This window comes from Stigmatopora nigra, chromosome 3 (assembly GCF_051989575.1).
Source record: "Stigmatopora nigra isolate UIUO_SnigA chromosome 3, RoL_Snig_1.1, whole genome shotgun sequence".
NCBI classification, from domain to species: Eukaryota; Metazoa; Chordata; class Actinopteri; order Syngnathiformes; family Syngnathidae; genus Stigmatopora; species Stigmatopora nigra.
This window is the reverse complement of record NC_135510.1, coordinates 960,672-985,339: the sequence shown is the minus strand read 5'-3', so window position 1 is coordinate 985,339 and position 24,668 is coordinate 960,672. Positions and strand designations below refer to the sequence as shown.

The following is a 24,668-nucleotide window of genomic DNA, read 5'->3' as shown; positions in this document are numbered from 1 at the left end:
AAAACCGCAAAGTAAGGTGACCCTTATTTTTTTTTTTTTTTAAGTGCTAAGTCCTAGTAGCGAGCAGAGGGCAGGGGAGTGGCTTCGGCTTGCAAATTTCAGCGTGGACGTTCCCATTTTTACAAACTTGAAAAAAAAAATACTCTCTGGTGAATTATATATATATTTTTTAAATTCAGTGCTGAGTTCTAGTAGCAAGCAGAAGACAGCGGAGGGCTTCCGCCTGTGAGTTTCTGTGTGAATTTTCACATTTGAACTTAAATTAAAAAAAAAATACTTCAGTGCTGAGTTCTAGTAGCAAGCCTGCGAGTTTCTGCATGGATCTTACAAAAGAAATGTAATTAAAAAAAAAACGAGATAGTGAAGCCGCGATAGTTGAAGCCAAGATATCCGAAGGATTACTGTAGTATAGTAGTATTGAATCTCATGTTAAATCCCCTTTTTGTGTCAGGTGACGCTGATTCCCACTCATGACACCGAAGTGACTCGTGAGTGGTACCAGCAGACGCACGAACGGCAGCAGGAGCTCAACATCATGGTCCTGGCGTCGAGCAGCACTGTTGTCATGCAGGATGAATCTTTCCCCGCTTGCAAGATTGAGTTCTAGAAACGCTGTCCCACACCTGACCTCCATACTGTTTGGTTAATGGATTAGCCTCTTAAGCATAATTTGTGTTTTTGTCCCTTTTGTGGTAATATCACAGAAATACTAAATGCAGATCAATTTCATTGAGTTGATTGAAAAAAAATGCTCATCTGCCTATCCATGAAGCTTTTTGTGACATGTCCTGACATTAGCTTTCAAGTGTGGTATTTAAAACACAGTTGACATCAGCTACATTACTAATAAAAAGGAATTGAAAAGGCAAATAGGCAGGCGGTTCAGATGCAATTCCTTAGTTTGGGCTTGAATTTAATCACTTATGTGTACCTTCAGGACAAATGAAAAATGTCCTCCTAGCTCAGTTATTTATCCTTTTTTTTGTTGCAGAATGTATAGATGATCTGAATGAAATATTGTACTGGTAGAAAATGACTATCGTGCTCAGTTTCCTCACTTTGATGACAGTTCCAGTGTTTTAACGTTGTGCCTCCAAATGAAATAGAGAATAATATTAAATAAATCATAATATTAGAGGGCACAGTGCTCTTTCAATGTCTCTTAAATATATTTGCTGTAGCATAGGAAAGCTCTTATTCAAACTTCCATATTGTTGTAAAAAAAATTCTATGACAAAAAAACGTCTGTTAATGTTAGAATTCACGTGGGTTTGACTGAAAACATGGCGGTATTTTGCTCCTGTTGTCCTAGAAATTTATTTCCCTTTATAAATTGGTAAGATGTGAAAGTAAAGAGATGTGCATTCGGATGGTTCTGTCTTAATAGAGAAAGAACTGTTTGCATTTGAAGAAACTAAAGTTATACCACATATCAGTTGCTGCATCTTGACAACCCTTTCCCCAAAGCTAAGTCAACGAATGGCGAATGTACGACAATACAGGGAGAGTGTTTGCACAATGGATGAGATGTGGGCTGGTGAAGGTGTGACCCACGTGCCTTTTAGTCCTGATGTGCTAGGAGATTGCTAGGTAGGAAATGTGTATTTGTTGCTGAGAGTTGACATGAACGCACGGCCAAAGGTTTTGACGAGCTGGTCTCAAACGCTTTTGTGAGTTTTGTCCGTGATGAGAGTACGCGGAAGGCAGATTCACTAGTCAAGCACTTTTTTAAAGCATCAGTGAGTCAGATATTGATCTCCACAAACTGCCAGTTTTTATTCATTTAACAAAAAAAAGCACAAATACCAATTAGTGCACAAAAGTGAAGGCCCTTCTATCCACTAACGAGTAAAACAATAAGATGATGTTACCAGTATTTAATGGGCAATGTACAACTTTTTAATTTAATTTATAACTCCATTAATATTGAAGTGTTCACACGTTCAGATTCCGATTTAAACGATGAGTTGAAAAAAATCGGATTAGTTCGTTTTAATAATGTCACAATACAGTGGTCAGCATTTTCATTTTACACACTAAAAATGTTTTTGGGGGGGTCTTTGAATATCAATTTAGTTTTAGTAAATGTCATGCAGCATTATGATTGGGCTATGATTGATTTGTCAAGAAAAAAAAAACAACATTCCCCATTCATGCACTTGAAAATAAGATTTTTTTTAAGTTAAGAATTCACTTTACATGTCCATTTGTTTTCAGTCAGCTTTGTGTTTTTGAAATGGGTTCAAGTTAATGACACTAAGACATTTGATTGATTTTTATAATCTTTCTTAATATTTAGATTAATATTGTGATTTATTCATTAATTGTAGTGGTTTCATTTATGGATTTTGGTAGGATTTTTCATCACAAATATAGAACCAAATGATTCATACAACAAATTACGGGACCAATACCAATCGGGAGAGCCAACATTTTGAGATCCACTGTGTCATGCATGCAGTTCCTGCTGGTTATGATCCTATTTGCTATAGAGATGCATGCACAAGAAGACAATTAGTCTTCTCTTGGACAGAAAATGGACAGCAGGTGGATGATTTGAATGTGATGATGCAGATGACCTTTATATTCCCTGTGGAGAATTTAAAAATCTCCGGGTTGCCTTGTTTAGTGTATCTATTGGCTTAGTATGTTGAAGTCACGCAGGGCACTTTTCAATAAACAAAATACGCATATGCAAAAGAAACATTACTCATTATACAGGAAACATTGTCAAATTATTTCAAGGAAGATGAAATCAAATGTGACAATTGTGTACTTACTCTGTCTTACAGACCAATAGGGCATTTTAATCAGTATCTGAAATACTTATAGTACATTACACAGACCGGTTGCAACCATATTTACACTACTTGTTTACAGGAAGGACAGACATTACTACCTATTATTGTTCAATCGCAGTTTTGTCAAGCCGATTTGAGAGCTGCATTTGGAACAAACGTGGTTTGAGGCCTGGAACACTCCACTGATCAAAGCTTACACTGTACAAGCATGTGTACCCTCTGAACTTGTGCATTTCCATTGTAGACGTGAAAATTGTTTGAGAGAAGTGTTGGGTTCTGATGAGACTAATAATAACGTGGTCCGGAACTGTACAAGTTTATGTGAAAATGGCCGCGTTGTTAGAAAATAATTGAACGGGGGGGTATTCTATTTTCAACCCCATCACCTGTTTTAAGTCCAACATTGTTTTACTCTTTAAGTGTGCAAAAGTACAAATATAGGCTATTGTTTAAAGGGGAAAAGTGTGGTGAAGGCAAATAAAATTTAATTGACTGAAGAACGTCTCCCATCTTTTTATTAACAACAACATTGTGCAAAAGCATAACTATAACATGTATACATTTTTTGGGGTCTAATTTTCTAGAACTGGTAATCCCTTCTTTTTCTATCTACTTACAATAATTGTTAATTGTTAAAAGTTATAAGGCAACAAAAACAAGAAAATCAAAAGGTAAACAAACTGCATTTTGTATTTTCTCTGGTTTCTCTGTATCTGTTACAAACCTGTGGGGATCCACCAGGATGATGAAGAATAGTTGTGGCTGAACCTTTTTTGCAGGACAACAATGAAAAGCACATTGCAAAGTTAAATTGCTGATGGTTAAAAAAAATAAATCTGTCGGCTAGAATTTTTTTGAGGAACTTTCATTTGTGAAAATGTATAAATGTATTTGGTTTGTCAAGTTTAAAAACACCACACTTTTTACACCAATTTCAGTAAGCAAACCATTTGTTCCATTGAACCTTTTTATTGGGTTCGACAACAAAATCATGTCACTCAAAAAAATATAAGAATTTCTCTAACATAAATATATCATTTATTATAAATTCCGTCTTTTTCCATGTGTTAGAAAGGGATTGAGCAAATATATTATGGTAAGGGGAGGGAACAGGGGCATACTACATTAAACATATAAGCAGTAGACAAAATAAAACAGTGCCAATATTTCCCAGTTCACACAAACAAGATGTGATGACACTTCCGCCATGTTGCAGAATCAAATCCCAATTAAAAATAGCACATCAGCCTGAATTGCTTTCAAACGTGCGAAAAGCACCTCTCGCAATATCTGCTACCTAATTGCTCACCACAATAAAAGCATCTTTAAAGTAAATATAACGATTAATGAACAGCTATTGAAAATACCCTTCTCCCCATAAGATTTGCCAAAAATTTTATTTAGCCATTAAAGAATTGGGGAGTGTGGGATTCTGTACACGAAATGAGCGCCAACTCATCAAAATGATCTCTGAACAAGAGACGGGTATCAACAGACCTTTGATAGGGAGCCAATAACCGTTTTGTTGAGCACACTTGACTAGTGATCGACCGATGTGCGGTTTTCAGGACCGATACTGATTATTATATATATATAGCAGGAGGCAGATAACCATTATTTGGATCAGATTTTCATTTGCAGTAAAATATTTTAAAAAATGAATAATGGAAGCTCTGAACTTCAAAGAATTTATAAAATCACAGATTAGATAGAGATAAACTAAAGAAATGACAAGGTCAAAATGATCTATGAATGAATCAATGAAATTTTCCGAATACAGGATGAATAAAGTTATCCATAATCCATAATATATTCTGCGTATTTGGGAGTGCGAATGATCTCTCTCTGTGTGCCCTATGACTGAATGGCAACTAGTCTAGGGTGTAGTCTGCTTTTCACCCGAAGACAGCTGGGTTAGGCTCCAGAAACCCCAGAAACCCTTTTGAGTATGGGTGGTATGGAAGATGAATGAAGGAATGTATGGCGGCACGGCAACAGAAGGTTAAGGGAATAAATTTGCGTTGGTGCTGGTATTTCTAATGTATATTTCTAATGAGTATTACCAATCAAAGGGGCTGCAAAGTGAAGCACAGTAGTCGCAACATCTAGGTCCTCGACTTAACGAGCAACTGGTTGTTCATGTTAGTGAGAGAGAGAGCAGGCAGGAGAGAAGAAGCGCGGCTGCATCTGAGCCGAAATAACACAGTTTTAAAGTGATTTCTTCATATCGGCCTGGCGGACTAAAAAAAGGAAGATACCGATAGATGTCAAATGTCTAAACATCGGCACTGATTTTTGGTTGATCACGGCACATGACCTATTCAATAGGAATAGCGGAATTAAAATGTATTCCGAGCTATTGTTACTATATTAGAGGTGAGTTGTAGCAAAATAAAATATAAGAGTGACTGACTTTTTTTTTTACAATCACTCACAAACCACGGCTTTTGGCAGGAGTATTGTGAGGTCCGATGCTACCTTTGAGCAAAATACTATTTGAAGCTTGCTCATGCCTCAGGTGTTCCAGGTGGTGCTAGCGGTGAAGTTGGCCCTGGAGGAATGGGGACACCACCTAGAAGGGGCTAGCCAGCCGTTCACAGTTTAGACGGACCACAAGAACCTGGAATACCTCAGGTCGACCCAGAAGCTGAACTCCCGCCAGGTCAGGTGGACCATATTCTTCAGTAGATTTAATTTCACGCTGAACTATATCCCAGGTTCCAGGAACGGAAGTCGGATGCGTTATCCCGCACTTTCCAGGCTCCGAACTCGGAGGATGAGCCCCCAACTATCCTACCCCCCTCCTGTATGGTGGCCAGTATGAGGATAGGGCTGGGGACTGAGGTATTGAGGGCCCAAGATCGGGAGCCGGACCCAAGGAGAGGTACACACAAGGATATGTATGTTTCGACCCTAATGCGGTCCAAGGTACTAAAATGGGCCCACACCTCCCGCCTGACCTGCCACCCGGGGGTTGCCCGCACACAGGCGGTATTGCGCCAACGCTTTTGGTGGTCGACATTAAGGGCAGATACGCAATCTTTTGTATCTGCCTGCCAAGTGTGCCCACGCAATAAATCCTCCACCAAACCAAGCTCCGGTCTTCTCCTCCCACTCCCAATTCCTAGCCTTCCCTGGTCTCATATTGCGGTCGACTTCGTTACAAGCCTTCCCAAGTCCCAGGGTAACACCGCCATACTCACCATTGTCGATCAGTTTTCCAAGGCAGCCCACTTCATCGCCCTCCGAAAACTACCCTCAGCCCTGGAGAGAGCCGCCCTCCTCATGCTGCATGGAATTCCGGCCGACATTGTCTCCGACCGGGGTCCACAGTTCACTTGGCACGTCTGGTCTGCCTTCTGTTCTGCCCTGAAGATCACCGCAAGCCTCAAGTCAAATGGTGATTTGCTGCACCACCCAAGCCGACTCAACCACCTGGAGCATACATCTGCCCTGGATCGAATATGCCCACAACTCCCACCCTAACGCCTCCTCCAACCTGTCCCCTTTCGAGTGCTCCCTAGACTACCAACCCCCCTTCTTTCCTTCCCTGGAGGCGGAGATTGCCGTTTCCTCCGTCCAGGCACACCTGACCAGATGTGGCCGTATCTAGGAGGCCTGGGCCGCGCTTCAGCACGCTTCCAACCGTGCCCAAGGGCAGGCCAACCTCCGTCGTGCCACCACACCGGCCTACGTTGTGGGTGGTATGGCTGTCCACTCGTGATCTTCCCCTAAAGACTGAGTCCCGGAAGCTGTCTATACGCTTCATCGGTCCCTACAAGATGGAACGGTTTATAAACCCATGAGCCGTGCGCCTCAAGCACCCATGTTTCCCAAATCAAGCCAGTCATGACAAACGATACACCACTGCTATCCCCTCGTTTTGTGTGTGTGTGTGTGTGTGTGTATAAGTATCTAAGTTCATTTAAGTTAAATTCAAAGTTTGTTATGTTATAACCACATCCTTCAAGCCACTCTCTCTCTCCCATCCATGAACTGCATTGTACTGAATAATGTCTCATTTTAGTATTAAGCATCATAACCACTAGCTATTTGCTATTCTGTTAGTAAATGCTGAATTGTACTATCCTGTTTTTTTTTCAGAAGATGGGAACAAATCAATTTGTATTTAGTTCATTTCTATGGGAAACCTTGATTTGAAATACAAGTAAATCGACATACGCGCTCGGTCCTGGAGCGCATTGAGCCGTACCTCAAGGTATGACTTTGCCAATTCTAATTGTCTCGAGAATGTGTTGGCATGTCTTCTTTAGCCAATGTATGGCACTGTCAATGTTATGCAGAATCACAGCAGAATGAACCAACATGCTTTAACACAGCACGCGGTTGAAGAAACTGAGAAAATGTTATGCCTATGGTGGTTTACTGGGTTCATCCTGAGTCACTGTTCTGATGGGGGATCATCTTTGATCTCAAATGGTGTCTCTGATTTTGGGAGACTCTCAGGACTGTCCATCCATACATCCATAAACTCTTGGGTGTCAAAGAACTCGTCATGCCCTTCAGGCGACATGGGCGTCTGGGAGCTGGAACCTGCATCACTGCTGCTCTCTCTGAGCTCCAACAGCACTGGGAGCGAACTTGGGAGACAGAAGCCTTCCATCCGACCCAGTGAGAGGTCAGCTAGTGGGGAGCAGGGCGGCCTCAAGCTAGCGTCAAGAATTCCACTTCCAGAGAGGTCGGTGACTCCAAAAGCAACCTCTTGGCCTTCCTGCGTGTGTTGAGGCTCATCAAATGTGCAAGCCGTATTGTCAGATTGCTCGCCCAGATTCTCCGGAGAATTATTTTGAGTTTGCACTGTTTCAGAAGGGCTTGAAAGAGCAGAAAGATTCGGGTCTGGAATTTGGGATGCCGAAGGAGGAGCCGGATGAGAAGGAAGGTTTTGAGAGAAATGGGTTTCCTCACTACTCTGAGGAGTGAGGGTGATCTTATCACTGAAACTAAAGCGTGGAGAGGTATCGGCCGTAGTGGGAGAAGATGGACCGGCACTGGATACGGTGCTGGATGGACCACTGCTGTCTGTAGGATTAGAGCAGAAAAGAGGGAATTCAAATGAAATAAAACTAAAGAAGGCGTTAGAATTATTCCATTAGGAATAATACAACAACTTAGTTTATATTATAGATTATGCATACACACTATGCTGCTATTTTATGCTGTGTTGTAGCACAATGGGATGCTCTGTCCTCTTTAACTTTGTCATCAAACACACAGTTAGCCTCAACCGTCGGGTGCAATTTCCGTCCTCAATAAGGTCCCGTGAGTGCAGGATGAAAAGGGCTAATCGGCGTCAGCATAGGGTAGTCAAGTAGCAAGTTATGGAACCTTTTAAATAAATTCTTATGTAGTGGCCAAAAGCATCAGATTATTATACTACAACCTATAAAATTATTATGGTGTTATCATATATTAAAAGGCGGCGGAGCAAAGATTTAAGGTGTATATCATATTTGCCACATCTCCAGCAACTGTAGTTGACCCACACACGACAAAGCATACATTTTTCAAGAACACGAAGGACAGTTTGGAGCATTATCACAATGTCAAGGGACGTCCAAAACTCACACCACGGAGGTTTGTCTGAACGAGATCTGAGAGACATGGATGACGGAAGGACTCTGTGGGGGATGTACGAACCATCCCCTGATGGATGGTTGTGCGCACCAAACATGGCTGATAAAGCTGTAGGAGAAAAAGGTCGGATATCACTAAGAGGTAACAGAAAATAATCCAATTTCAAACAAGTCGCTAACCTCTTGTGGTCCTTGTATGTGGATCGCCGGCACTCTCACACACGCTTGTGAGGAATTCATTCACCTGTTTGAGTGATAATGAGTTGTGTAGTGTTTCCAGTGGGTAAATGGAGGGCACCATGGAGCAGCCTTCAAAGCCTGTGGTACAGGAGAGAAATGATGAATATTATCTGGGCTTGGTTGGACATGGCAGTAACTAGACCGAAACACATCAAATGAGACACCGAACAGAAGTTCAATGCTTTGCTTTCAATAGCTGTCCTCAAAACACACAATCCAAAGTTTGTTTCCACACAGCTAGGTTTCAAAACCCATGCCGAATGTCAACACCACATGGCAGTATATCAAATGGGTTTACAAATCAGAGGCCAAAACGGATTTTAAAATGGCAAAAGAGCTTCATGAATCAGTCCTGCCACACATGCTCGCCTCTAGCGGCACACAACAGCTGCAGCATTAGAACCCACACAATCAAAGTCAATTTAACTTCGGTTAGTGGACAACCAAGCCACACATTACCAGTTACAAAGCATCAAGCTACAACTTTATCGTGTACAAGGAGGATATTCTTTATCTATGGACATTACAGGTCCAGTGCAGGGAATTGTTTTAGGCAACAATGCATTTTGCTCATTTCGATAATGGCGATCATTTAAAAAATATATATATATATATATATATATATATATAAAATTAAATTTTAATGAACACAAGATTGATGAAAATGATGAATAAAAACCTATAGACATCGAGTATGGCGTAAAAATAATATTTTTCCATTTACTTTATCAAATTTTACAGTGTTTGACACAGTGCCTGCCAATAAAAACATAACATTTTCATTTAAACTGTGAGGTGTGTATGTCCATGTTTCTGTGCCAGTGGTGGTGCTTGATGTCCAATCTATTTTGAGTGGTACTTTTTTTACACATACACAAAACACACACTGCTCACCAAAATTTTCATCATAAAGCAGTCAGATGAAATTTCAAGATGATCTTAAAATGATGAGATTAGAGTGAAGACATGGTTGGAATTGGGATCATTTCGTTTTTTTTTTTAATTATAACCAATGTCCAGTCTTTCAATAAACCCAGGTTGGTGTCATCTTGGTGTCTCTCATGGTGACATTTCGCTGACGGACAGTTTGCATAATGGACGTTTCGCCAAAAATGTGTTTAATCTATTATTTTATTTAACAAATGAAAGTGGGGATGTTTCTCATTGTGTTGTTTTTTGTGCCGAGGTTGAAAAACATACACACGATCCGGGGGCGGGGCGAGAATCCCGTTTAGGCGAAACTTCCGTTCGGCGAAACATCCATTCGGCGAACTGTCCGTCGGCGAAACGTTCGTCCGTGAAACGTTTGTCCGTGAAACGTTTGTCCGTGAAACGTTTGTCCGTGAAACGTTTGTCCGTGAAACGTTTGTCCGTGAAACGTTCGTCGGTGAAACGTTCGTCGGTGAAACGTTCGTCAGTGAAACGTCTTTTGACGAATTGTCCATTCACGCATTTCCAGGAGGAAATTGAGGTCCAGTGTCAATAGGTCACTAAATATTGAAATGTAAAGAAAAGTCCAAGAACATTTGGGAATTTTGCCTTCAGAGATAAGCAAGATGGGGGATGAGGTGTGAAAAAGGGTAAAATGCTTTTTTTGGAGGTGCGGGTTAAAAATGAACGTGCCAGCAGACTACGTAAGTTTTAGTGCGCAGCATAAGATTCATTTGCACACGGTTTCATACATTTTCATATAGAAATTGTCATAATACTATTTTTTTGAAATCCAGGAATGAAAACACCTGGCACACACTGAAATTGAGTCATATCAGCAATACCACTGTTATTTGACCATGTGAAACAGTAAAATACTAGAAAACAAACGGTCGCAAGAGAGGTGTTGATAGACCTTTGCATTCAATAAAATGATAAGCAGGATAGTATAAGTTTTTGGAGAGATAGTTAGAATTGACCTTGTTATCATGTATATATTCTAATAACTGTAAAAAATGTCAGTTGTTAAAAAAACAATTTATAGAGTTATTTAAACAATCTAATTAATATCACCCACAAAAATGTGTCCAAACACTCAGAAAAGGCAGATACACTTGCCTTCAATTGATCAGAGGCAGGGAAGAATTGGTAGCTTTATGTACGCCAAGCCAGCTTGAATTCTGCGTAGCCACAGAAACAGGCAAGCATGCATAAACATCAAGTGGCCAAACACAAATTCCACCCCAGCCAAGCACATTTCACACTAAATCATGTGGAGCGTAGTTGGACAAAGTGTGAGTTTGGGCAAATAGGACGGGCCAGGGGGCTAACCATCAAGGTACTCTACAGGGTCCTGGCCAGAGATAAGCCAGTTTCGGAAGAGGCGGAGGTGGTAGGAGCACTGGTGGAGATGATGGGTGAGTGCACAGTCCATAGAGAGGTGGCAGCCCAGACTGAGATCTGTGGAGAAATGACTCAACAACTGGGCCACATGCTGCTCCTCCAATGGCTCTGAGGAAGAAGAGGGAGAGTGCGGATGGAGACAGGAGAGAGAGGGGGAACAGTAGAAAAGACATGGGATGAAAGAACGTACCGGAAGGTTGAAAGACGAGACAAAGACGGAACTGAAATAGATGAGTTGGACATGTTTACAAAGTTTGGGGCCGTAATGTATGTTGACATTCAGTTAGCGCGATATCGAATTTCAAGTTGTTTACAGCTTGGCATTTGTACGCAATGCTTCATTTATACAGCGTACATATCAATTTCAGGCACTGTTATGTATTTGAACGGCTTAAAAATAGTTTTTCTAGGATTTTTTTTCCCATTCTGCTCTCACAGTTAAGTGTAGCAATAATGAAAATTACAGAACTCAAGTGGAATAACATGCGCAGTGAGTCGGTAACTGTCCTATACTTTTTTGCCCTCTGTACAGAGAACATTTAGAAAGCAACTACTTACATTTAGAATAATGTGTTGTTTAGAATTTGAATCAATTAACAATTGAGCAGGCATTATATTGTTACACGTGAGGAAAAAGAAAACTCATGCAAACATGTACAATGTACAAACTCCAGTTACAAATATTAACCAGAATATCAGGTATTATTTATGTGAAGTTGCTTAGCATTTGCAAGCAGTAATCTTTTGTCACCAATCCACAAAACTCGAAATATGAACCGCTTGTTTTCGTTTTCGATAGGAGAAACGTTTTTTTTGTGTGAAATAATAACAATTACCGCAGATTATTTGATTCCACAAGTTTGAAATTTGCTAATCCATTAGACAATCATCAGATAAGGTTGAAAATGGGTCCTGATTCCACTGTATTAAACTAATTTCTCTTAACTGAATGGTTATCTCATTCATCCTCCATATCTCACATTCTGGTAAGTGTCGTGGGGGTTGCTGCAGCCTATCCCTGCTGACTTTGGGCGAAAACTATAGTACATCCTAGACTTGTAGCCAGCCAGCCCTATGGCACACAAAAAGACAAAACAACGCACTTGCACTTGGAATCATACCACAACCAAGTGGGAATCGATTCGAAGCTTGGCCACACGGAAGTCAGGCAAGTGAACCACTACAGATGGCTTCTCATGAGAAAACTCTCATCTACAGGTAACAGAGAGAGGCTCAAGACATCAAGCAAACAATGTATATCCAGTCAAAATGTCAGCTTTAAAGCTAAAGGTCCCTAAATAACAGAACCGTGCACAATAACTTGACACTATCCTTCCACAGCCATGTGTTAAACTCAGGGCCAAAAGTCATATTCTCCCAAAATGAATTACATTTGGCTCGCAAGATCAACTGAAATGGAAAATGCTTACCTGAATTTAGGTAATACAAGTCCGTTGCTTGTGTATTGCTGTGTGAGCCCCAAGTAACGGACTGTTATTTGTGTATCGTTCATGTTTTAACTGGATATTTCTTCATTATTGTTCCATAAAAATATATAATTATAAAATTGCAGAAATGAGAGGGGTGTAATAATAATATCTGTTAGATATTGTGCACGACAAACTGCCTGTGTACGTATACATACATACACACGAAGAACTGTATAGAATATAGTAGACAGAGTTACATTTTTTTGGCTACATTTTGAACACAGCTTGCTCCCACCTCCAAGCCAGGGATGCTTCATGAACACAAAAAACTAAAACGCTTAATATCTTCTCAATTACCCAGAAGACCATCAGAGAAAAATGTCAGTGAATCTGAGATAACTGACATTTGACAAGATCGACTGAGTCAAATTGCAATTCATTCCTATGCATGATTTTGCCATTCACCCGATCAGTAGACTAAGCTTCAAGCATGTCTCTATATGCAAAACAGGATTGTTACTATCTAAAAGTAGAAAAGGAAAATGCTTTTTAAAAAGTTAAATATATAGTAGTACCTCTACTTATGAATGATTGTACATGTGGAATTTGCAGGTTACAAAACCATTTGACATTCAAATTATTGTTCCAATAAACATAAACAAAATCTAAGTTCTGGATTCCCCCAAGACGCAAATACATGTCCGGTATCAGATTGTTTGATATTTAAATTGTCGCGGTAGCATTGTGTCCTGCTTGACAATCTCCCTACACTCTGCTGGGCTCTCATTGGCTCCCAACAACAACTCCCATGTTTTTTTTTCTTCAGTTTAATAAACAATATAATGTTTCTTCTATCACAATTGGTTTTATTGGACTGTTAAAAAGTTGGCATATTCTGTGTCACATTGCATGTACAGTGGTACCTCGAGACACGACCTTAATTCCTTCCGAAACTGAGCTCGTATGTCGATTTACTCGTAACTCCAATGAATGTTTCCCATAGAAATGAACAAAAAACTAATGAAATCTTTCCAACCCTCTGAAAAAAACACCAAAAACAGGATATTGGATTGGAAAAACATTTCCATTTGTTCTAATTCACCATCTATGAACAAAGTAACAAATAACTAGTGGTTTAATAGTACTACAATGTGTTTAATAGTGCTAAAATTAGACGAATTTCGCAGAGTGGAGAGAGAGGGACATAAAGAGAAGGGGGGCGTTTTGGATGGCAACCAGCTCGTAACATAACATAAATTTTTTTAAATGAACTTGGATTACAATGCAGAAACACTCAAAAATACATTTAATTTAACCTTACACTAAACTTAAATCTAATTTTGTTTTCAATTTTGATACCTTTATTCTCTTGCTCTATTTGCCCCACCTCCACCCTGACTTTCAGATGCATCGAGGGTTGTCGCCATTTGCATTCCCTTCAAAATATTCCAAAAATGTTGTACACGAATGTCCTCACAATAGCACAATGCACGAATACTTGCCAATAAGAAGTAGTAAATACGCCATTCGCACTGACTGAGAAAAAACAGAAGAAATGCAAAACTCCGTCCAGTGCTCGTAGAGACATCACACGAGGAAGTTGCGACCAGAGACATTACACGAGGGAGTTGCGAGCAGAAAGACAGTGCGCATGATGTACTCATGAGCAGGCTCTCGCGTCCTCAGTATGCTCGTACATCAAAATTTAAAGTATCTCAAATTGCTCGTATATCGAGGTACCACAATAGTCTCACAAGAAACTGATAAGGTGCATCCTAGGAAGTCCATTGCCCCTCACGATGCATTATTCAGACTCAGAAGTGCTTTTATGGGCAGTTCCAATTGATTATCCTAAATACAATCGCTGCAGTGTCCACAATTAGTTGATCAGTTTGAGATGTTTTAACAACTTGAAAAATGTTTATATTTGGATATACATCCCTAGAATGTATCTACCAAATTACAATATGGGCCACCCATGAATAACGGAGGAATAGATAAAAACTGATAGCTTACACACAACCATCAACAACATCTTGACTCGCCATTAGCCGTTTATAAAAACATTCCCTTTGTAGTTGTACATGCTTTTTCTGAAGAAGAATGGGTAAAATCAAAAGTAGTGACAGTACATGCATGGACTTTAATGTCCCAACATACACCTGGTTGAAGGGCAAGGATTTTAGACAAAACCACTGCAGGTAAATGTAACAGCACAACTGGAAGATTTCATAAAATGCCACTGGAATGCTAATGCAATGGAGCCATTTAATCGATGGCATGTTTCCGTTCAATTAAAAACACTTGAGTCCAAATGTTCATGCTCTCATTTTTATCCAGCAAAAACAAGAATTTAATATTGGTTGTCATGTTTTCGCTAAAAAGAATAATCATCAAACTTGGACTTAAGCACGTTTAATTGCACAGCGACAATAAAGTGGAAAGCAATGCAAAAATGGAATCAAAATGTACGTGTTTAAAAAAAGGTACGTCATTTAATTGCACAAATCTATGAATTACAGGAAGCCTTAGTTAGAAAGAGAATGCCAATGTTAGGAAAGTGACAACAAAGATATGAGAAGATCTTTCATAATTAGGAAAAAAAATGTTGGCAGGCCATATGGAAAAATAAAATTAAAAAAAGGTTAAAAAAATACTAAATTTTGAAGGCATGCATGACAAAGGAAGGTAAGGTAATAAAATACAGAAGCAGACGTACCATTAGTCGGATGCTTTGCAAACGACACAGAAAATCGTTTTACTGCCGGCATAGACAACAATTCTGAGGAAACAAAAATTCACTAATGTTATAAGGATCCGCAGTAAGTTGTTCATATTATCATACGCTGTTCTATTAATAGATTTGTTTTTCATAATATTAAATTGATTTGGATTCATTTTTGTGTTTTATTAGATTTCGAATCTAGAACTTTAACAGCTGCCTGAACACCGAAGTCGTTTTACTACATCACTGAATCATACTAGATTTTAAGAACCGTGTTCTCGTATATTGGATTAAACATCTTTTTATTATTTTAAATGACCTCAACACCAGACTGGATGAGGACCAAATGTGCCCATTACTTTTCAAAATGAGACTGGGGAATATGAATGACAAAGACAGACAAAAGCGATGAGAATGACAGCAGTGAAGAGAACAGCTTCATATGATCCAAATCTGACACCTAATGAACAATAACACTGACATCAATGTCAGTTACAAACACATCAAGACCTCCATTTTAGTCATTCATATATTGTGGAATTGCACTGATTAAAATGGAAAAAATAAATGTGTTTACTGTTGGCCCAAAACAGAAAAGCCACTTTATGACAACAATTTTATGTAATTTACAGTAAAAGAGAATGCACTTATTTGCAAATTCTTTTTAAACCTTATCGAATTGGTTGGTATTGAAATTGAAATCGATGCAAGCTTTTGTGGATGCAGTCAATTATATGTTGGGAAATGTACAATAGATTCCCCTCACGTTTTGAGGGTAGAGAATTAAGCTGCAATTTGGAACTCTTTAATCTTTCTTTGAACCTACCCAACTAAAAACAATTAATTATTTGTACAACAATTTAACCCGGTCATTATTTGGATCTAAAGCTGTTTTAAAAAAAAAAAAGATTCTGCAAGATACAACAATATGTTGCACAATTCTTTGCACTGAAGTTTTGGCAGAAATAATTGCTGGAAAAACTAGTCAGTCCATCCACTAGTTGACATCTTCTAGCTGTCGTGCCTTGCAAACTGCCGAAAGAACCCCACAAATGAGTCTCATCTCATCTGCATCCTATCCCAGCTGACTTCGGGCCAGAGGTGGTGGACACCCCGAATTGGTGTGTAATCATAAATGCACCTGCTCTGTATTAGTCTCAGGGTTCTGTTTAAAGTGCTGAGAGCATCATGAAGACCAAGGAACAAACCAAGTGAGTTTGAGAAACCCTTGTGGAGTAGCTTAAAACTGGATTTGGATCCAGAGAGACTTCCCAAACTTTAAACATTTCAAGGATCACTGTGCAAGCAATCATATTGAAAGGGAAGGAGTATCAGACAACTGCAAATCTCCAAAGGCCCGGCTGTCCCTCGAAAATGTCACCTCAATCAATGAGAAAACTGATTAGAGATGCAGCCAAGACGCCCATGATCACCCTGGATGAACTGCAGAGATTTACAGCTGAAGTGGGAGAGTCTCTTCAAAGGACAACAATCAGTTGTACACTGCACAAATGTCCTTTATGGAAGAGTAGAAAGAAGAAATCCATTTCTCAAAGATATCCATGAAAAGACTTGTTTACAGTTTGCCGTAAACCACCTGGGAGACACACCAAACGTGGATGAAGGGGCTCAGATCCAATGATACCTGCTTTTGCTCTCCATCCAATCCCACTGAGCTCAAAGTGTTTCTCAAATAAGAATGAGAAAGAATTGCAGTCACTTGATGTGCAAAACTGAGACATACCCCAAGCGACATGCAGCTGTAATTGCAGCAAAGGTGGCGCTACAAAACTACAAAACTCCACACTATAGATGATGGTAAGCTACTACTGTATCCACAATTGCCCTGGAGCAATCTGACAGAAGTCAGGCAGCCAAATAGTGGCATGGGCCTGTCTGACAACCACACGATTGTACACTCACACAAGCAAGTAGCGTGAAGAATTTTGCTGAAGAATACAACAACAATGGGCACAAGAGGGAGCTGGATTCGACCAAACAATCCTTCAATCAATGGATGTGTGTAGTTAGAGGTTTGTTACAATTTTCCAAATCATGTGCCGCCTCTTACCTTTTTGAGAATGTGAAGCCAGCATCCATTTACAAATGAGAAGACATAAATTGAATTAAAACACCCACAACAACGTTTAACAGGTTGAATGTTAAAACATGTGTTTGTTGGGTATTCAATTGAATGTATTTTGAAAAGGATTTTCAAATCATTGCATTCTGTTTTTATTTACATTTAACAAAATTCTCATTGAAATTGAAATTTGATTGTAAATGTATGAATTCTCAAAATAGAATTGAACCCCAATTCGGGTTGTCAAAAGTATTGAGGTATTTGATTGCAAAAGTATCGATACTCATTGCTAATTGGTGATGTCTTTACAGCAGAAATCTGTTATGGGCTAAATTTTGCACTACTATTGACAGTAATGATATTTTTGCATATTGCTTGCTATAAAAAAGTCTTTTTTTTAAATTCATGTAGTATTGAAAATGTGATTGAGTACCTATATTTACAAATTCCTTTAGGTACGAAATTTTCAGGTTACGAAAGCTTTTCACATGCAAACGAGTGCTTCAAAATACAAAAAAGATCCAAGTTACGACATCCCCCAAAAAGGAAATGCATCTCATCTGTTATTTTATTTAAACATATTGTCACAGAGGCAGTGATTCTCACTTTAGAAACCCGCAACACTCTACTGGGCTCTCATTGGCTGTCTCACAACAACCCTACATGTTTCTTTGACTGTCGTTGTCTGTTTCAAACTTATGCTTGGAAGAAGCTGTGGCCGAGTGCTTTCGACAGACTCGCAGTCGACAAAAACTTTTCATGTCTTATGGTTTTTTCATTGTGACCTTGAAGTTTAGATTGTAGGCCACCGAGTGCCTTTGACGAATTTACAACAGTCGGGCCTCAAACTGAATCGCAGTCTGCGGTGTGTGAAATTCTGTCACGGGTGCAGGTGATGGGGCTATTGGATGTTGATGAGTTGGTCATAGGGGCAACAAAACAAACTCTAAACACAGCAGGAGTTGATGAAACGCTCGGCAATACACAAGGAGTTCAACGAGAAGGCAGGCGGCCGAGGAGGAAGCAGCCGCCATTCCAACAGCACAAATCAGAAAAAAAACGGGGAAGTAACGAAGTTTCCGACTTCGTGGGAATAACATCCTGAAGAAGTGTTCACTAGTCGTACGATCGCCCACTTTGAGGCCGCTTGTCTTGTGGACTTTAGATGATATTATTAAAGTCGTCAAAGGCAATAGTCTTTAGAACGTACTTTCTCTCAAAACGTCTGTCAACAAGCACCGCCGAAGAGTAACTTAAATCTAAACAGGTAAAAAGCAGGGGCGATAAATAAAATGGGTGAAGAATTAGATGCCAAAGAAATCATGAAATGTTAATAAAAATAAAATTAAAAGTTCAATCTAACATTGTTTTGAATTCTTCAAATTGTTTATGTCACGAAGAGAAACTTAAATCCAAACAGTTAAAAAGCAGTGGTGATAAATAAAATGGGTGAAAAATTAGATGCTAAAGAAACCACGAAACGTTGATAAAAAAAGATAAAAAGTTCAATATAAAATTGTTTCAAATTCCTAAGTTTATGTTTATTAGATTGTGCTCGTGTTCGTTTGCGCTCTGCCTCTGTTGCCTAATGTTAGCTGCTTGACAGACGAATCGATTTTGCATGTTTATTTATTTTAACGGCTTATTAAATAATTGTATGCTAATTTTCTCTCATTTATGTGTCTTCACACTTTTCCTCTGTCAGATATTTTTAAAAAAACACAAACGTTAGAACTGAGACAATACTATCAAAAATGTAAATGCAATCTTAGTTTACAAAATCTTCCAATAAAAACATCCTCCTCCACTGCAGGTTTTTGTACAAAAAAAAATCCAACACATCATAAAGGGCTGGCTCTAGAAGTGACTTTGTAGTTCCCTTCAAAAAGAGAGCACTCAGCCAAAGCACCTTCTCTGTTCGTGCCGCACATACCAGGAACTCAATACCAATTAGCATACATAAACTCCCATCTCTGAACCTCTTCCCCAATGATTTTAAAGCCTGGCTGTTAGAGAAACAAAGTTGCGATCACAACGCTGTCTACAACGGTGCTACGTGTGTGTATGTAGTATGCGTCAACGTTTATCTTCAAGGGTCACAAGGGACTAAAGATGGGAATTAGCCCTCGGCTACAATCTTTCGTATTTACATTTATGTATTCTTTAATATGTGCTGTTCTTTACTAACAAAATCAAACGCAAACTCAAGTGAATTTTGCTGTTTTTAAATGAACTAGAAACACACATATAGCCAGTGTGGCCGGGCTCATGGTGAGAAATAAAACCAGACAAAGTGGTAGAAAAAGATAATCCATGAAAGAATATTTTCATGAATAGAAAAAAAAATGCTGCTTGATTGCTGACACAAACAAATTAGTAGGACTACAACCCAAAATCACTTCTAGAAGATAGTAAAATGTAAGTGAATAAAATTCCATCACTGAAAAGTCTTTCTGGTAAACCACAATGAAGCAAATACCACCATGTAGTGTGCACTTCTGGGAGTTAGGGGTGGCGGGGGACATTACTGCAATCGAAAGTAAAATAATGATTATAAACTACATCTGAATATTACCTTTGAAAGGACACTTGCGCAACTAGCACATCTGTTGTTCCATCAGTCCATAATTATTTTCAAATGGACATGAGCATGAACTATGAACTACTGAAATGAAAATATGCTAATAAAAGTGGTGTGGAGGAAGAATGATGGGGAAAACATTTGTGTGACTGAAATGAAGTATACTAATTATGTACTGATTAAAACAGAATTGTAACAATGTAACAATTGATGCATGGGCATGAATACTTCTCTTAATATGTACCATATGTCCTTCCATCTTAAGACTTATGATTGCAAGAACTATTAACTTTTCAAATTAAATGTATGTATATTTGAATTTAGTACATTTACTTGCCCACATTCTCCACATGGGCCTATTCTGAATGATGTAATAATCAAATAATCAAATCCAAATGGAAATTTTGACAAGTTTTTTTTTCTGTGCTGTGTCTCAAACACATACCGTCTTTGTAGGACAGACTGCTGGTGGAGAATTTTTTGCGATGTGCACGTGCGTAGTCTTGCAGATTAGGGGCACTAGAGGACCCACCTAGGACAGTGGTGCTGAACAGCCCGGCACACTGAGAGCCTGCGAGGGGGGCGGGGGGTTAGTGACCACTACACATAACATGCTGTTACTCAAATGACTATTCAAAGAGCGACAGAAAGAGAGAAAAGACAGAAAGAAACGTAGGAAAGATCAACATGCAGACACAAACAGTAAACCATGCACTTATGTTTCCCTCTCGTTGTGTTACTTGCACATGGCCCGAGCCATATTTACACGTGAAGATGAAGTCTTCACACACCTGCTACGAACACTGACTTCATCAGGTTCTTTGACCTCTTCAATGGCATATAAATGTTGTATAATTATGCCTCCTTCACAAGAAAATATATATTATCCGGAATACAGAACTCAGATGTCCCCCACAACTTTTTTTGTTGGTTGGAGAGTCGTCAATATTTAGACTCTGGAAGCATTCAAACGTTTGCCTTTTCAGACCCCCAAATTGCCATTGTCATGTAAATGATAGAGGTCTTTGGAAAAGTTTTTACGTTTTTACCCCATAACCATCGTCATGAAAATGGCCCCTAGGACAACCACCATGATATGGTCTTCAATATTAGGAATGTCAGGGACATCATCTTTCAAGTTCTTCCTGTATGTCTGCTGAACAGAAAGAGCTGTTGAAAACCAAATTGTTTACCTAGACTCACTACAAGCTTATGTGAAGCAAAGTCTTACGTTTGAGTTATAATTCTGAAAAGCTTGTAAGATATTGTACCATCCCTGTGGGTAAACTTTTTGGTAATATAACAATGTCTTAGGACTACAAAGGAAATGCAGCAGTTTGAGGTAAAATGCTTTGTTTGGTATAGCAGGTTGAAACCTGAAACATTTAATGGGTTTACAGGAACAGCTATTCAAACACCAGCATTGCACAAGGTACACGGTTTATTATTTCTCTAATACACTGGGTCTAGCCAGTGATTTAGAAAATTTAAAGAGGTCTTTTTAGATAGTTCATAAAATGTCCTTTAATTATGACTAGATGCCACAATTTGGCAGGGAAGGCGGTGAGGCCACAACCAATATAAAGTGGTAGCTCTCCTTTGAATTGCTTTTACATGTCAAATGTTTAGGTTACAAAGAGCTTTGATGAGATTTTGTTTCCAAGATATGAAAAATGGTCCAAAAATAAAATAGTGGCTAGTTTTACCGCAACCGTCCAAACAAAAGCCCCTTTTCCAAGACCATTGCAGACCAGTAATGTTTTGATGTGTGTACGTATGTTGACAGTGGTGCCACTTGCAATTCCACTCCATTGGTAAAATGTCTTTTGGATTTATGATATTTTAAATGGGTTAAATTATTTTCTTATCTTTTTTAAACTTTTCGCATACATTCACACATTTGCATACATTCACACATTTGCATACATTCACACATTTGCATACATTTTTCATATACAACTGTAATACTTTCATCATTTTTTGAAAGTTTTGGGGTAGTATTAAAGATTGTGGAATCAATTATGCTAATTCAACGTAAAATATGCTTCTACGTACCAAAAAAAATCAAAGTTACGATACCACTTCCGTAACCAATGAATTAAGTTAAGGGTAACACTATTTTAAATGAAGGGAGGCTTATTAAGCTTTTACACTAGACCGCAGTGGGTGCAAGTTTTCGTTCCATTTCATTTAAGAAATCAATTCAAAAGCCTTTATTGTCATCATACACAGCTGCTTATAACGAAATTGGTGGTGCTACTTCAAGCTTTTCAAAGTGTTACCCCAGTAAAAAACAAGACAAACATAAATAGTAGTATAAAAGTACAAAAAGTCACATCTCGACTAGGTGAATTCTAAAATATTGCACAGTCTAAGATATTGCACATTGTTATTGAAAATACCAAAGTTATTGCACAATAGGGATTGTGTGTCGTGCTGACGCAAGTTCAGAGTCCTGATGGCTGTGGCGGAAAAAAAACTGTCCTTAAGTCTATTTGTCCGTGCTTTGTGAGACCTGTAGCGTCTGCCAGAGGGGAGCAGCTGGAAAAGGTTGTGACCACGGTGGTATTGGTCCCTGACAATGTTCCTGGCTCTGCTGAGGTAGTGGGGGCTGGCAATTGCATCCAGTGAGGACAGAAAGTAGGCGATGATCTACTGGGCAGTGTTGATCACCCTCTGCATGACCTTTCTTTCTGCTGTCGTGCTTGCAGCGTACCACACTGTAATGCAGTATGTCAGGATCCTCTCCACAGTGGCTCTATAGAAGGTTACCAGAATTTTAGTGTCCAAGTTGTTTCTTCTGAGTACCCTCAGGAAATAGTTTAGTGTCAGATTGTCCACCAGACACCACAAAGACAGTTTGTTGACCCCATCTCTGTAGGCCGACTCCTCCCCTCCCGAGATGGGTCCGACCACTGTGGTGTCATCGGTGAATTTGATGATGGAGTTAGACTGGTGGGTCAGTGTACAGTCATATGTATACAGAGAGTACAGAAGAGGACTCAGTACACAGCCTTCACGGGAGCCAATGCTCAGTGTAATGGAGGAAGAGAGGTAGGAACCAAGTCAAACAGTTTGTGGACGGTTGGTTAATCCAGTAGCAGATGGAAAAGGTTAGTCCAAGGTAGAAGAGTTTGTCAGCCAGAATGTCCGGTATTATAGTCTTGAGGTTGAGCTTTAGTCAATAAAAAGCATCATCATGTAGTTCCCAAGGTGTTCTAGATGCTGTGTGTAGAGCTACGACGATGGCGTCCTCAGTGGACCTATTTGCTCTATAGGCAAACTGATTAGGGTAAACTGAGGGAGGGATTATATACCTGATATGGCAGGCGACCAACTTTTCAAAGCATTTCATAATCACAGGCGTAAGTGCAACAGGTCTATAATCATTCAAGCTGTCAGTGGTTGGCTTTTTAGGGACAGGGATAATGGTGGCAGATTTCAGGCAAGATGGAATGATAGATTGTTGCAGGGAACAATTGAATTTTTTTTGGGAAAACCCCAGCCAGCTGGTCAGCAGAGGCTTTGCGCACCTTTCCATGTACTCTGTCAGGGCCAGCAGCCTTCCTGGTGTTCAGTCTGCAGTACCTGTCTCACTTCATGTTCCTGAAGCTCCATTGTACTGCTGCAGGGTGGTGGTGGAGGTGTTGAGACTGGGACTTGTCAGTCTCAAAGTGGGCAAAGAAACGGTTCAGTTCTTCAGCTAGTGAGGCATCTGCGTTAACAGACATATTATTGTTCTTGTAATTGATAATATGTTGTCTTCCCTGCCACATCTTCTTTGGGTTATTTCCTGTGAAGTGCTCCTCAATTTTCTTTGTATATGCTGCCTTAGCCTTTTGAATGCCTCTCTTCAGCTCTGCTCTGGCAGCGCTCTATTGTACCTTGTCCCGTGACCTGAAGGTAGTGTTACGGCGTTTGATGAGTGCCCGTGTCTTACTGGTGATACAAGGCTTTTGGTTAGGAAAAACCTGAATCCATTTATTTAACCGTGACATTGTCCGTGCAGTTTTTGACGTGGGAAAGTACACTGTCTGTGTAGTCCTGGAGATTGTTTTAAAGTTTTAAAGTCAATGTGGCCCCCAGGCCGAAAAGGTTGCCCACCCCTGGTCTAGAGTGTTATCTCCTCTGGTGTGACATTTCACGTACTGGATACATTTAGGCAGAAAAGTCTTTAAACATGCTTGTTGAAGTCACCAGCGACAAAATAGACTCCATCGGGGTGGTCAAGCTGCTGTTTGTTTACAGCCGCTAGCAGGAGGCTAAGTGCCGTGCTAATGTTAGCCTCCGGTGGGATTTAAACCGCCGTTACAATGACAATTGTTAGCTTTCTAGGTAGATAGAAGTGCCTGCACCGTACTCCCAATAGCTTTAAATCCGGGAAGCAGTGAGTGTTGATGATCCTACTGTTGTTTTTATTTATTCCCAGCATACAGATTGCCACAACAGGCATGAAACTCCAGAGGCGAAGTGTGTTCACTTACTGTGTCCCACTTTTAACCGCATGGCAGACACCATTAACATTAACAAGATTCCTACCAGTTGAATTTTGTACAAAAGAACGGTATGTATGCCGCAATGGTGTGCTACGCCTTTATCATATCAAGGAACGTCAATATTTATAAGGCATTTTCAACACCGAAAAGTTTTTTCCACAGGTGATGTACGTGATGCAAAATTCACTCACTACAAAACAGGAAGTTGCAAGACATAATGCATCTTTGCACTAATATATATGAGATTGCACCCATTCTCCCTCTATTGTAGTATCCCTATTCGGTACCGAGAGATGAAGCGGTGTCCTGATTTCCCCCATTATCCATCTGTCTTCCGGTTGCAAGTTTCAGCGTGGATTTAGATATTTTTATGAACTTTTTTTA

At 39.6% G+C, this 24,668-nt stretch overlaps 2 protein-coding genes across 5 annotated transcripts in view; one reads left to right on the top strand and one right to left on the bottom strand.

Annotated features, from left to right (window-relative positions):
• Positions 1 to 3,301, top strand: part of map1aa (microtubule-associated protein 1Aa) — a 31,557-nt gene extending 28,256 nt beyond the window's left edge. For both annotated transcript variants that reach the window (XM_077713278.1, XM_077713279.1), the window contains one exon: positions 452 to 3,301. In XM_077713278.1, coding sequence (XP_077569404.1) covers positions 452 to 607 — 156 coding nt within the window. In that variant the 3' untranslated portion in view covers positions 608 to 3,301. The remainder of the gene's footprint in view (positions 1 to 451) is intronic.
• Positions 3,302 to 6,703: 3,402 nt separating this feature from the next.
• The window catches only part of ppip5k1a (diphosphoinositol pentakisphosphate kinase 1a), a 42,866-nt gene continuing 24,901 nt past the window's right edge, over positions 6,704 to 24,668 (bottom strand). The window contains exons 26-30 of one of the 3 annotated variants that reach the window (XM_077713275.1): positions 20,234 to 20,359; positions 15,119 to 15,181; positions 8,576 to 8,713; positions 8,388 to 8,504; positions 6,704 to 7,841 (exon numbers count right to left, since the gene is read on the bottom strand). In XM_077713275.1, coding sequence (XP_077569401.1) covers positions 7,204 to 7,841; positions 8,388 to 8,504; positions 8,576 to 8,713; positions 15,119 to 15,181; positions 20,234 to 20,359 — 1,082 coding nt within the window. In that variant the 3' untranslated portion in view covers positions 6,704 to 7,203. The remainder of the gene's footprint in view (positions 7,842 to 8,387; positions 8,505 to 8,575; positions 8,714 to 15,118; positions 15,182 to 20,233; positions 20,360 to 24,668) is intronic. The other 2 variants (XM_077713276.1, XM_077713277.1) reach the window with 2 other exon arrangements.